Source organism: Gasterosteus aculeatus, chromosome 20 (assembly GCF_964276395.1).
Source record: "Gasterosteus aculeatus chromosome 20, fGasAcu3.hap1.1, whole genome shotgun sequence".
Lineage (NCBI taxonomy): Eukaryota > Metazoa > Chordata > Actinopteri > Perciformes > Gasterosteidae > Gasterosteus > Gasterosteus aculeatus.
Window position 1 is genome coordinate 7,412,958 of NC_135707.1, and position 12,942 is coordinate 7,425,899.

Below are 12,942 nucleotides of genomic sequence, written 5' to 3' on the forward strand. Positions count from 1 at the left end.
TGTATGGCGGCAAATCACTGTCAAAATTCGAGAGCGCAAATCAGGTTGATGCGCGATCTAACATCCGCGAGCAAATCTCCGTCTCGCGCGAGCAAAAGTTCGTCTCGCGCGAGTTATTTGCTCCCTCGCGAAACGTGAACTTCCTCGCTCGCGAGGTTAGTCTCTGCTCGCGCTCGAAGGTGTTTTCTACGCGCTCACTGTTTTTCTTTTTGACAGTAAGGGGCGGAGCCAGTGACCATGGTCTCTACATCTGATTGGTTACAAACCCCGTCTTTGGATTGGCTGGAGTGATGCATTCACACAACTATAAGCCCATTTCCGCACTAAAGAAAGGGGATTGCTTTTGTTCTAACATTTGAAGCCTTATTTTGAGTGTGAAGAAGAAGAAGATAAACTTTAAATGAACATGCTTATTATAGGGAATTTTAGATTAAAATATGAATGTTTAAAAAAACGAAGACAAACAACTAAAACCACGTACAAATAAACTGATTCAAACCCTTTGGTGTCTACACAAGCGATTTTTGCAGACTGTCAGTAACTCAAACTCTCGCTGTGATATTTCTCAACATCTGGGGACATTTCTGGGGACATTTCTACAGCTACATTGAAGATTTCCCGCAGTTTCGACAAACTCACTGATTGTGTATTGATGGGACAGAAATCAGATTTTAGCCTGATAATTATCGATGTTCGGGGTATTTCTAGCGCCTCTTAGGTCATTTGATGAAACTCTAAAGGGATGTTCCAGGTGCTCCGGTGGACAAAACATTTCCTGTTCTGTGGCATTGCACCACCATACCAGTTGATGCAAATGAATTCTGTGTGGTTGGTTGTACCAAAATAAAAATAAAAGCGGCTTTCTGCGTCAACAAACATGTCCGGTTAGCAACCCACTGAGCTCAATTCAAACCAACTGCCAAATGTTATTGGCTGACATTTGGAACACGGATACCGGTGAAGCTCTGTATTGATCCCTGGATGCCATCGAGAACCTGAGAATACGATAAGTAACGTTACATAACGGCAACATCCACATTAGTTAGACAGCTGTGTTTTCCCTTCCTTGCTTCAACAGCTGTTGTAACTACATATAAGAAATGTCATTAGAAAGGGATGCTTGTTTTTGACAAATTAAACATAAAACCTGTCGGCTGTGTGTTGTTGTTATTGTTCAGTTGTTTGGCGCCTCACTGTTAAGAACACGTGCACCCCCCCCATGTAACCAGAGGAAAAGGATAGGGAGCAGAACGTGTACAAAGACGTGAGTTCATCTCCATCATGTCTCCTTTAGGACAAGAGCAGAATTTAAGAGTTTCCCTTTTAATGTTTGTGTTCATATTACTGATTATGGAGTCAAACAAGTTGTGTTTTTATGTGGACACGTCCAGCTGTACGTACGTCACAAGGAGCACCTCAACAATCTTGTTGGACAAGACTTTGAAATGGTAAGTTTGTCTGTCCACAGACATATTTGCTCTAAAATGAATCAAATATTAACATTATTTTGATCAACTAAATGTTAAACAGGCTAATTAACACTTTTCATTGCGGTCTGTTTGGAAAAGGCTTTGTACTCTCTGTTGTCTCTCCATTAGCCTCCTGTAGGTATTCTGCAGTACATGATGAATGGAGAGATCAGTGAGAATAATTGCTGCCATCACTACTGCATATGTTTACTAGGAGCAAATCACGTCACCTCATTCTGTTAAATCATATTAATGTTTTCACTCAGAAGAGAAGACCGATCAGATCTCTCACATTGTAAATTACTTATTTAATATTATTGTACTTAAAACGAAAACCCATTCAAAAGCTGGAGTTGCTAGCACTAGCAGATACTTTTATGATGTAACACTTGATCCTTGGAGTCTATCTTCTTTTACCAACATGATAGCATATCATTGACTTGCTCTGTTTTACTTTTGAAAGGGAACTAATAAGCGATTTATCTTCCCCATAAATGTAGAATGTAGCACAAATTTGTAATGCCCATAAAAAAACTCAAAATTGGTGTCATAATACTGGAGATTTACAGAGATCTGCGTGTCCGGCCGCTGTCAGAGGGGCGGGGCCAAATACGGATTTCCCAACATGTTACGTCATTTGGCTTGCGTGACGTCCAATAGAAAGAAGAGAAAGGAAAACCGTGAGACAGCTTCTGCTCGGCTTGTCTAAGCGCCATCTTGAATAGAAAGTGGGATTTAAACCCAGAAAACCGTAAAGGAAGGATTTGGAGGAGTTAAACCGTGACTTTCGTCTGTGTTTTAAGCAATCTAGGGTCACACTGGAGCTGAAGTGGTCGTAGCTTTGGGCGTTTCTTGCTCAAAGCAAAGGCGAATTCGTGAGGGTATCGGCGAGGAACTTGTTAGCCTTTACCCAGCTAGCAAGGGGGAGGGGCGAGGGGGTTTGGAGATTTTTTTCCGCAGCCGAAGTTGTTTGTTTATGTTATTTCAAACGGATATGTCCTCTTCAAACCCAGGTAAAGTGCAATGAAACTCACTGTGATCATTTAGCTGCGTTGTATTCCACAATCGTTGATGAGTTACGGGCGTTTTCTCACGCATTGCTAAAGCGAACACTTTTCCTAAAGATAGCGTGACAGCACCAGCTAACGTTAAGTTAGCTTAGTAGCAAAGCTAACGTAATGCTATAGCTAACTTAGCTGGTTAATGCAGAAGTGTGAGCTAGCTCGCTAGCCAGCAACAGCAGCTACTTGCTGACTATTAAAACAATTCTTTTGACAGGTGCGATAATTCTGTAAGGCCCAATGAGTTCGGGTTAAATAAAAAAAAAGTTTACCAAGACATTAGCGTGTGTTTCTGTTTTTAGTTAACGTTAACTGTCTCACAAGATTCCTTTCTGTTCCGTCCTGCTGCATTTAGCCTTGACGTTAGCGCAGTGTTGCGGTCGCCTTTGCGCTCTGCGAGCCACAGAAACATTACTAGCGGTCGTCGGGCTGATGTAGAACATACCGGCTGCGAAATAAAGCCCAATGTCAGCTGCGTGTGGTGACGGTAATGACAATTTTGGCGCGTGTGTGTGTGTGTGTGTGTGTGTGTGTGTGTGTGTGTGTGTGTGTGTGTGTGTGTGTGTGCTGCAGTAATTGGATTAGTAAATTTATATTTTTCAGTGCTCGAGTGCTCAATAGGAAATCAGCTGTCATCCCTGCTACATGTCGTCTCTCTGTGCCCCTGTGTTATTAATAGAGTTAGCAGACCCAAATCTGGGTATGGGGGCGAGTGGCACCCAGGGAAGTGGCGGGGCTGTTGTACCGAAAGGGACCAACAAAAGAAGAGCTGCGTAAGTCTGCGTGGTAGTCGTGACCTTTTTAGTAGTGCTGTTTCACTGTGGTGTAACTGTGTGCACTGGCTGACTGGTTAAGTGTAGTTTTGCCTTTCGGTCAAAATCCCTTTTGAGAATATTTCATTCTATCTGTGATGTGTGTCTATCTCTTCTTCTTATGACAGGCCAGACTTTGATGACGATGACGACGATGATGAGGGAAGCAAGTTGTTCAGGTCAATTGGTTTCAGATTTGTCTGTCGTAAAGCATTAAGATCACCGGGGCTTCTGCGATGACAAGCAAGCGTTATCTCTCTGGTTTTTCTGCAGGTGTGACGATGAAACCGGAGGTGGCAATGACAAAGAGCGCTTTGCCAGGTAGGAGGGCGAGTTAAGAGATCGATGCGGGTGTAGCGGAGCAATATTATGTGTACAAAAGCTAACCCTATGCTGCACTCCCTCTGCTTTTTCTTTTTCTTTTCTTTTTTTACTTTTTACTTGGGGCCCTGTGTTTTAGCGCGTTGGTTTCATTTCCAGGTTGGTTTCATTTCTAGGCTTTTGGATGAAGAGCAGACTTTTGCAGATAAGGAAGAACAAGCCGAGTATGGCCTGTGTCCCCGTAGAAAGGCTCCCTCGGCTGCTTGTATACATACAGATCAGTATTGAATGCTCTATTCAAATAGTATCTTGACCTGGTGGATCACCGGGACATAAGTGCATACAAGTTACCAGTGTGTTTCCCGCCTCTATGCGTTTGTTGGTGAGAGTGTCCTGCTTCTTCACCCCAGGCAATGTTTTATATGGCAGTAGCTGCTACACTGTGTAACTGGGGTACTTTCTTCACTTTGGTGATCCTTTCCCCTTGAGCAACTTTCCTCTCCGTCTCTTTTCTCCTCTCCCCTCTCAGGACATCAGAGTGGTCTTTCTCTCTCTGCACTTCTTGCTCTCTTTTGTCACCAACTGGGCTTCAAAGACCAGACTCTTGCTTTCATACTATTGTTTTTTTGTTGTTTATTTACAGATTGATTTTGAATTTTTGTGCAATCATTATGTCTCTCGCCATCTATCTGTCTATCTGTCATTCTCACTTCTTTCCTGGTTGGCTTACTTACATTGCAGCATTAACTCTAAATTCGACTCCATGTTGTCCACCTGCCCACCGGTTTCCCCCATCTCAATCCCTCCTATCCTTTCCACCTCTGCCTCCCGTTGTCATTTCCTCGCTTCAGGGAGAACCACAGTGAGATTGAGAGGCGAAGGCGGAACAAGATGACCGCGTACATCACAGAATTGTCAGACATGGTGCCCACCTGCAGTGCACTAGCAAGAAAGCCAGACAAATTAACAATCCTGCGAATGGCTGTGTCCCATATGAAGTCTCTAAGGGGAAGTGGCAACACCAACTCGGACGGGTCGTACAAACCCTCCTTTCTCACTGACCAGGTATGAGCAACCGAGTATGAGAAATGTGGAAAATAGTAAAAATCTTAACTTGTTTACGGCACAGAGGGCAACGGTTTTGGACAAGCTGTTACTGCTTGTTGAAGTCAGCAAAGTCCTTTTCAATAAACGGCTTTCACAGGCATCATGTTTTTTGTATGAAATCTGTTCAAGTGAAAGTATCACCTTCTTTAAGACTGCGAGTAAGTTTTGTCACACAATACTTACAGGGCACACACTGTTTCCACCAACTGTCTTTGACATCGAACCCTTAAAACCGCTATTTATTTTTACTTCACCAGATTTACCAAGTTCACCGATCAACGGTGTATAACAAGGACCATTATTGGACTTAATTGAATAGTTAATTACTTGTGTGTGTTTAAAACAATGCTGATCACAGCCTGTCTTTCCCGCCACTATAGGAACTGAAGCACCTCATCCTGGAGGCGGCCGACGGTTTCCTGTTCGTGGTGTCATGCGAGACAGGCCGCATTGTTTACGTCTCAGACTCTCTGACACCCGTCCTCAACCAGGCACAGTCGGAATGGCTCGGCTCCTCCCTGTATGATCAGCTTCACCCGGATGACACAGAAAAGCTCAGAGAGCAGCTCTCCACCGCTGAGAATAACAACACGGGTACGCAGCTTTGTCAGACCCTAAATATGTATACAATAGTAGATTTATCATTGCTACTCATTCCCAAAGTGTCTTTGTTAAGACAAAAAATTGGGCAACGGTTGCTCATTGCAACCTTGAATGTGTCTTTTCTTTTTAACTTCAAAGGGAGGATGCTGGACTTGAAGACGGGAACAGTGAAGAAAGAAGGGCAGCAGTCGTCATCCAGAATGAGTATGGGAGCCCGTCGATCATTCATCTGCAGAATGAGGTGTGACTCGTACTACCCTTGGTTAACCAGTCAATGCTCAATATCAGCATATGTCCTGGTACATAAATTGACCATGTTTTGGCCCGTGCGTGTTTGCAGGTGTGGCACTTGTCCCGTGGAACCGATGTCCATGAATAGACTGAACTTCCTGAGGAATAGAAACAGGTGACCCCAAACAAATGTTTTTTCCTTTTTTTTTTTAAATGTTGGAATAGCTATACATAAATAATCCCATCTGGAGTAGCCCAGTAGCAATATGATTGCACGTCAAGAGAATTTTATTTCTGCCAATATTCAGGACTGATTATTTTTTTAAGTATATAGTGTCATTTCTTCCTTTTTTATTTCAGGAATGGTTTGGGTATTGCCAAGGAAGGAGAGCCCCAGTTTGTGGTGGTCCACTGTACAGGATACATCAAGTCCTGGCCCCCTTCAGGTAAAACTAGCCATTTTATCAGACTTAGCCATATACAGCTACCTGTGGCGTTTGTCCAATAAATGGCTTAAACCGTCAAATGATTTACGTGGGTTATTCTTTGTGGCCCATGTTGTGTATTTTAGGAGTATCGTTAACAGACGATGAAGCCGACAACAATCCGGGGAGTCGCTACTGTCTGGTTGCTATTGGGCGATTACAGGTAAGTTCATTTTTGTGTAGTGTGTGTGTGTGTGTATTTAAAATATATAGTATATAAGAGGTGTGTGTTGGTAATTTAGATTTCTTACCAACTGCAATATTATTTGATCTATAAACCAACAACAACCCCTTTACTTGTTATTTGAAAGTTCTCTTTTGAAAGATAACTTCTCTACTCCAAAGTAATATCTTCTGTTCAGACTTTATGGTCTAATCTGAAGTAGATTTCGGTTGACAAGCTCTTGTTATTGTGTTTGGAAATCATTTTTACAAGCAGTTGTAAAACATCCATTGTTTTCAAACCTGTTGAGTAAGCACTCAAAACATAATTTGAATTGTATTTGTTTATCTATGACATGGATGTGACATCCTCTACGTTATATGGCTGTGCTTTTTTAGGTAACTTGTTGCCCGGGTGACACAGACATCAACAGTATTAGTGTTCCAGTGGAGTTCATCTCGCGCCACAACTGTCAGGGCATGTTCACCTTTGTGGATCACCGCTCCATGGCAGCTGTCGGCTATCAACCACAGGTAAGACTCTCGGTCCGACTGCATCCTCTAGCAACCTTTTTGCTAAAGTTATTAATACTTCTTTATAATCTGGTGTGTGTTGCAGGATTTATTGGGGAAGAACATTCTGGAGTTTGCCTTCCCTGAAGACCAGGGCTTACTAAGAGACAGCTTCCAACAGGTAAGGCAGTGCGAATGAGTTCGTACAACCACGTTGATCAGTTTTCTTCCACTTACAAGACTGAAAGAAAACATGACTACATATAGCAACTTCGGGGCCAGAAAAACTGAATTCAGAGTCTTGAAACTGAAGAGGCCTCCAAGTCTGAATGAGCCGCATCCTACAGTCTCCTGTGTGCATCGATTTAAGAAAGCAACAGACTGTGACCAGTCAGCGTGTCTTCATGCTGGATTTGTGCCCACAGGTGGTGAAGCTGAAGGGCCAAGTGCTGTCAGTGATGTTTCGGTTTCGCTCCAAATCGAGAGAATGGATCTGGATGAGAACCAGCTCCTTCACCTTCCAGAATCCCTTTTCAGAGGAGATTGAGTATATCATCTGTACCAATGTCAATGTCAAGTGAGTCACACACACACACACACAGTTTTTCGAATGCCGATTATGTAAGAAGATTACACAATCAAATAGCGTATGTAACAAAACCTTTTTTTTTTTTTTTAAATGTGACTGTTGTGAAAGATCCCTCAGTCTGAATGCTAACCTTGCTCCCCCCATCCCCACTTCCTCTTGCGTCCTTACCAAAACCACTTTTAATACACCACACACTGATCGACCTCTCCCTACACCTCTCCTCTGCGCCCATCTCTGATTGTGGAGCAGTAGAAACTCAACTCAGGACTCCCTCCCACCCATCTCCTCCCCACTGGGTCTGCTGCCCCCCTCCCTGGGTCAGAGCAGTCCAACCTGCCCTCCTGTAATGCTCAGCCCTGGGCAGGTGGCCGCCAGGTGAGACTAGGCCTGGCCTGACTATCCTCCCCCCCTGCATGGGAGAACAGGGGCTGCTTCTTCACGGGAGACTCGCCTGTTTCTAGCCGACTGCAGTCCTCCTGTTTTTGTTTTCCTACTCGGGGTGATTCTTCGCTCCAGTCTCTTTGTAGCATTAGCAACATACTGCTGTTTTCTAATGAACGCATGTCTAATAGTAAGCCGCGACTATGGACTTTTAACACCGGTAGTGTAGCATGTTAGCAGTATGCGTTAGTATGACAGACTGTTGCTGTCACTTTCTTCCTCTTCTCTGCGTGTTTCCAATGTTGCCATGACCACCGGTGGCGGGTTCAGTGCTATTTTGTCAGCAGGTGTTTTGAGCTTCTCACTTGACAGTGGGCGGGCATGGAAATGGAAATGAGGCCATTTCAAACCTTCTCTCTGTCCCTTTGTGTTTTCCCCCCTTCAGGCAGTTGCAGCAGCAGCAGGCTGAGCTGGAGGGAACCGGAGACGGTCTCTATGAGGCAGGAGCGCTCGCCCTCGCACAGGTTTGGGGACACATGAATGTACAGTTTAAGTGCGCTTTGATTGAAGCATTGATTACGGCCTCTTTCTCTTGTGTCCCTTTTCCCTTGCTGTAGTAACTGGTCAGGCTTTTTTTGTGGCAGGATGTTGATTGTTTGCTGTGCAGGAAAACCGAAGCGGATGTTGAGGGAGACACTTTGTCGTGACTGCCTGTTTATGCTTGAATTAAAAAGAACACTTTTCCTAAAAGGTCGTGCCAGCCGTATGAGACTTGAGGGCTATTTTCCAAATAAATATATAGGATTTGTTTGCATGGTCAGGACTTATTGTGACACAGTTCGTCACAATGTTGACTTAAGCTCTTCTTTTCCCTTCAGTATTCATGCGTGTCAGTATTTTCCTTGGCACAGATCTGACAAAAAGGCAGATACAACAAAACGTCAGTTAAACTGCTAGGGAATTGGGCCTTCAACTGCTGCCTACCCCGTTAGGACAAAGGTTGTTAATGTACACATTGTAAAGACAAATCTCTAGGCAACACACAACTCTACAAACTATTTTGGGCTTTCGAGTTACGTCACCCGCTGTCCTGATTTCAGCCTCCATCTGTTGATCAATGACAGAAAGAAAAAAACGGGATCCCTGACTGATGTTGTTCTTGCTGGTCCTCAGATGCCGGTGCAGCCGGTTGCTGCGGCAGGGCCCGACCACAGCAAGAGCCTCGAGAAGCCAGAGCTCTACCCCTCCCTGTTCCAAGGGCCAGATCAGACCAAGGGCCTGCCCTCCACCTCCACCCCGACCACACAGATCTACCCTCCAGCCAACAGCTTCGCTGCCGGTCGAACCGGCGATGCATACAGGTCAGAGTAGGTCTTCAGTGTACGTTTGTGCACGTGGCTCCAAAGTACACCAGATCATAAACTATAATTAATCTAATCGCTGTTCTACAAATGCTGATGAACATGCACATCCAAACATTGGTATCAGACTTATCTGATGGAGGGAAAATGTTTATAATAGTTTTATTCTTCTGCTCGTGGGAGCCAAAGTCTCTCTGCATCAGCTCACAGCAGCGCAGAAAGATTTAGTCAATATTTTGCCTAGCTTGATCTAGTAGTCATCTGCTGTACTGTAGCCTGAGCAACGCCTCGCTGTCGTGAGCGAATTGACGCGATTATGTGACCAACTGATTTGTGCGTCTGGAGGTTTTGCCTACCGGAGCAGAGCAGAGGGAACTTCTTTGTGTGATAATGTTTTGTGTGACGTAACTGCAGATGCAAAAAAAAAAAACTGTTTCTTTAAATGTGGGTCAGCCACAAAAAGGTTTTGGGAGAATAAAGGCTTCCCTATGTCCATGTCGGTGCAGATGATTGATTCAAGGTTCGTTCTGTTGTATTATTTCGCTGTAGATGACAGTCAAGTGACCGAGCTCTCACTCCCTCCTCTTTGGTCTGCAGGCCAGTCACCATGACTCCACAGATGGCTCAGCCGGCGCACTCGGCAGGGCTGATGTTGGCTCAGATGTCTCGTCAGAATGGAGCGCCGCAGCCCCTCGCCCCCTCCAGCACTGGCAGCCCCCTTCACGCAGGACCAGCGGGAGGTTGGCCCGCAGCTGTAGCTGGAGTCAGACCACAATTTAATAACCAGGTTATTATTTTAAGTAATTTAATTTACAAATTATACTTTCTGCATCACGATGCTTTTCTTTTTCTATTCCAAGTGATCATCACTTGTTTACAGTCAATCCCAACTATCTACTAGTCAGTAAATGGAGTCGCTCAATTCAATTGCAAATCGCAGGTGGCCCCCCAAGCTGCAAAGACCATGGCTACACAGTTTGCTCCCATGGGAGGATTTGGCGGTGGCTCTTCCAACGCCTTTGGCCAGATGCCTACAGGGGCTGCTCCCGCGCAAACCAGCAATGCCAGCTACCCGCCCATTAACGCACATATCGGCCTCAACGGCAACGGCTACGGTAGGTTGTGTCCATAGTACGTCTGTGGACCTGCGTCGATGGGTTTCACTGGTGCGGGAGCTCATCCTGCTGTGCTTTATACCAGATGGTTCTCGGTCCGGGCAGTTCCCTTCTCGAGCAGCGGAGGCCGTGTGGCCCCAGTGGCAAGGCCAGCAGCACTCACAGAGTAATGCAGAGCAGCGTCCGCACGGCCAGGGCAACCAGCAAGACATTTTTCCTGTGAGTGAATCAAGCCATATATATATATATATATGCATTATATTCTCCCTCTGTGTCACTTAAAATAAATCTTTCAATCTGATTCAGGATGTGTTGTCGATGCTGGACCAGCCTGCCAACTTCAACGGCGATGACTTTGAGATTCCCATTTACCCGTCGTTTGACCAGTGACCCAGTCAATGTTCCTCAGCTGGTCCGCCCCTTTTTTGTACACTCGGATGTTTGTTTTTTTGCCCTCACTTCCTTATATTCTATAGCTTTTCTGTTCCTCTTTTCTTCCCGCTCCTGAGAGTAGCACTCTTCCCTTGCTGTGCACTTCTTCAATTGCGCTGCCAAAAGCCAGGACATATCTGACTGCAGATATATAAGGGAGAAAAATCAAGGAAGACAATTGTTTTAACAATATTACAACCATTGTTAGAGAATTATCTGGCTAGCACCACCCAAAGCTCAATGTTGTAGATAAAATAAGTAAAAGCGCACAATTGCCCAACCACACTTGAATAATAACACTTCAACTTTGGTAAACATACACAGGAAGTAAAAGCACACACAATGGCCTTATTTTCTGAAATGTTCCTAATTTGTCTCAGGCTTCGAGGATTAGTAGATGGAGTAGACTAATCACTCCGATCTTTGATTTTAACTCTCAGGAATTTGCAGGGATGTACAGCTTTTGGTGATTTGTTTTCTTGTACTTCTCAGCTGTTGCGCACAAACCACCACAGTCTGTCCCGACCCCGCTCACAGTTTAAAATCCTCAGCACGTCTCTGCATGTCAGCACCACTTTCATGGAGCGTTTCTACGATGTGTAGATTTGTTCTGAAAACAGTTTTCTACATACATTGTTGTCTTCACCTATGCATTTACTTATTTTGATTATTACGATGTCCTCAAACAGACGCACAGTGTTAACGGTGGCCTCATGCTTTTTGTCTAGTTCCCTGTATGTATGAAATGTATTCTTCCTTGCCTTCATAAACATAGATACAGTATTGTGTGTATGTATGTAAAATGGATGCTTGCAGTACAATTATTAATTACAACACAGTCCAAGGGTTTCTGACTTGCTTGTCTTATTTTTCTTGCCATGCATTGCTCTGTTTCAAGTATGAGCTTTTTGTACTTCATTTTGTAAAGTAAATATATTTAAAATTACACAGCAATAATTAACTAGCAGGATTTAATTACTTTTAAGGTCATTTTTATTTGTCACACCCCCCCTTGATTATGTTATTTTAAATGTGAGAGCTATGGTAGTAATGGTTGATTTATTGTTATTTTTAAACTTGATGATTTCTCTCAGTCTTTCTGATTGGTAATTAATGGTTTGATCAGGGTATTCAGGATTAGAATGGAACTAAGCTGAAAACATTACAATTCATTACTGAGAATGCCCTAAAAGTGTTCCCTTTTCTTTGTGACAAACGTTTTACTCCAATTATCTGTGTTTTACAATCATTTTTTGGTGACTTTGTACTGTAGAAGAATACGGTGAGATGAAACATATTGAGATTTATTAGATATTTGGAATTAGTTGGAATTTGGACCCTTTTGTTGCAATGTTCCATGTTCTGTGGGAAACACTTATGATTACAAATGGTGTAATTGTATGTAAACAATGTTGATAATTGTCCAGTTGAATCTTCCAGAGGATGGTATGTTGGTGACTGTAATTGGTTGCTCTGTATCCAGGTTTTATTTTTCAATGATGTGAACTCATAGGAACACAAATATATAAATATTCTGTATATGAAAAGTTAATGAGAGAATGTTTTGTTTTTTGTATTAAATTGTTGAAAGTGAGAACGTTGGACTGTTTTGAGCTGCACTTCTCATCCGTTGTGTCACAGCCGGGTTGCTCCACGCACACGGCATCATTTAATCCTTAATTACAGTCATATATGTTTCCTGTGTTGCTCATAGCTGATTTAGCAGTCTGCTCTACTGCTCACTCTCATGCAAGAGTGGAGGCTGTCTTCAGTTACACCCCAGCATGTATTCACTTGATTCACTTAAAACAACAGTTTTATAGAAAGCGAATACATGCACGGAGGCAACTTTGCTTCAATTGAGATGTATCCAATTTCTTTTTCAATCGTAGATCAGTGAAGCTTTCAAAGATCTGTGTATCTCCTGGGATCAGTTTCTGCCTTCGCCCTGTCCACTACGGGTCTTAAGAAAGGTTTGTGTTGCCCTGTTCTGTTGCGCTTGAGTGACGTCTTGTGCAGTAAATCTTGTATTGCAAGAATCGTCTCGACACAGACGGGCTCTTCGCACAGGTTTTTGCATGGAGTCACTTTACCCTTAACTTGTTTATGTTGCTGTAGTGGCATCAAAATACAAGCAATCTGCATTTTTATTTGGTCAGGATCGGATTCCACCCCCCTCTTAAGTGGATTGCTACTAAGGCGTCATATCCTCTTTCTCTTCCTCAACCTTTTTAGTTTTCCTTTCTGCTACTTGTACTTCCTCAACTTCTGATTCGTAATCCTCTTTACCGATTGATGCA

The 12,942-nt window shown here is 43.6% G+C and overlaps 1 protein-coding gene across 3 annotated transcripts; it reads left to right on the forward strand.

Moving 5' to 3' along the window:
- Positions 1 to 2,104: 2,104 nt before the first annotated feature.
- Positions 2,105 to 12,240, forward strand: LOC120810232 (aryl hydrocarbon receptor nuclear translocator). Of its 3 annotated transcripts, XM_040164599.2 has the most exons (20): positions 2,105 to 2,482; positions 3,210 to 3,303; positions 3,471 to 3,521; positions 3,616 to 3,663; positions 4,515 to 4,728; positions 5,151 to 5,364; positions 5,512 to 5,614; positions 5,714 to 5,779; positions 5,965 to 6,050; positions 6,176 to 6,252; positions 6,651 to 6,785; positions 6,871 to 6,945; positions 7,190 to 7,341; positions 7,603 to 7,728; positions 8,180 to 8,258; positions 8,908 to 9,095; positions 9,693 to 9,882; positions 10,036 to 10,210; positions 10,296 to 10,429; positions 10,517 to 12,240. In XM_040164599.2, the coding sequence occupies exons 1-20, from the start codon at positions 2,446 to 2,448 to the stop codon at positions 10,598 to 10,600; spliced, it is 2,328 nt and encodes a 775-aa protein (XP_040020533.2). In that variant the 5' UTR covers positions 2,105 to 2,445; the 3' UTR covers positions 10,601 to 12,240. The 3 variants fall into 3 exon arrangements, with proteins under 3 accessions (XP_040020533.2, XP_077950959.1, XP_040020535.2); XM_078094833.1 differs by having other exon boundaries at positions 5,151 to 5,614; XM_040164601.2 differs by lacking the exon at positions 7,603 to 7,728.
- Positions 12,241 to 12,942: the final 702 nt, after the last annotated feature.

Coding starts and splice junctions, on each gene's coding strand:
- LOC120810232 (XM_078094833.1), top strand. CDS start 2,446: ATGTTATTTCAAACGGATATGTCCTCTTCAAACCCAG. Junction 2,483..3,209: donor TATGTCCTCTTCAAACCCAG/GTAAAGTGCAAT, acceptor TGTTATTAATAG/AGTTAGCAGACCCAAATCTG. Junction 10,211..10,295: donor CCTCAACGGCAACGGCTACG/GTAGGTTGTGTC, acceptor GCTTTATACCAG/ATGGTTCTCGGTCCGGGCAG.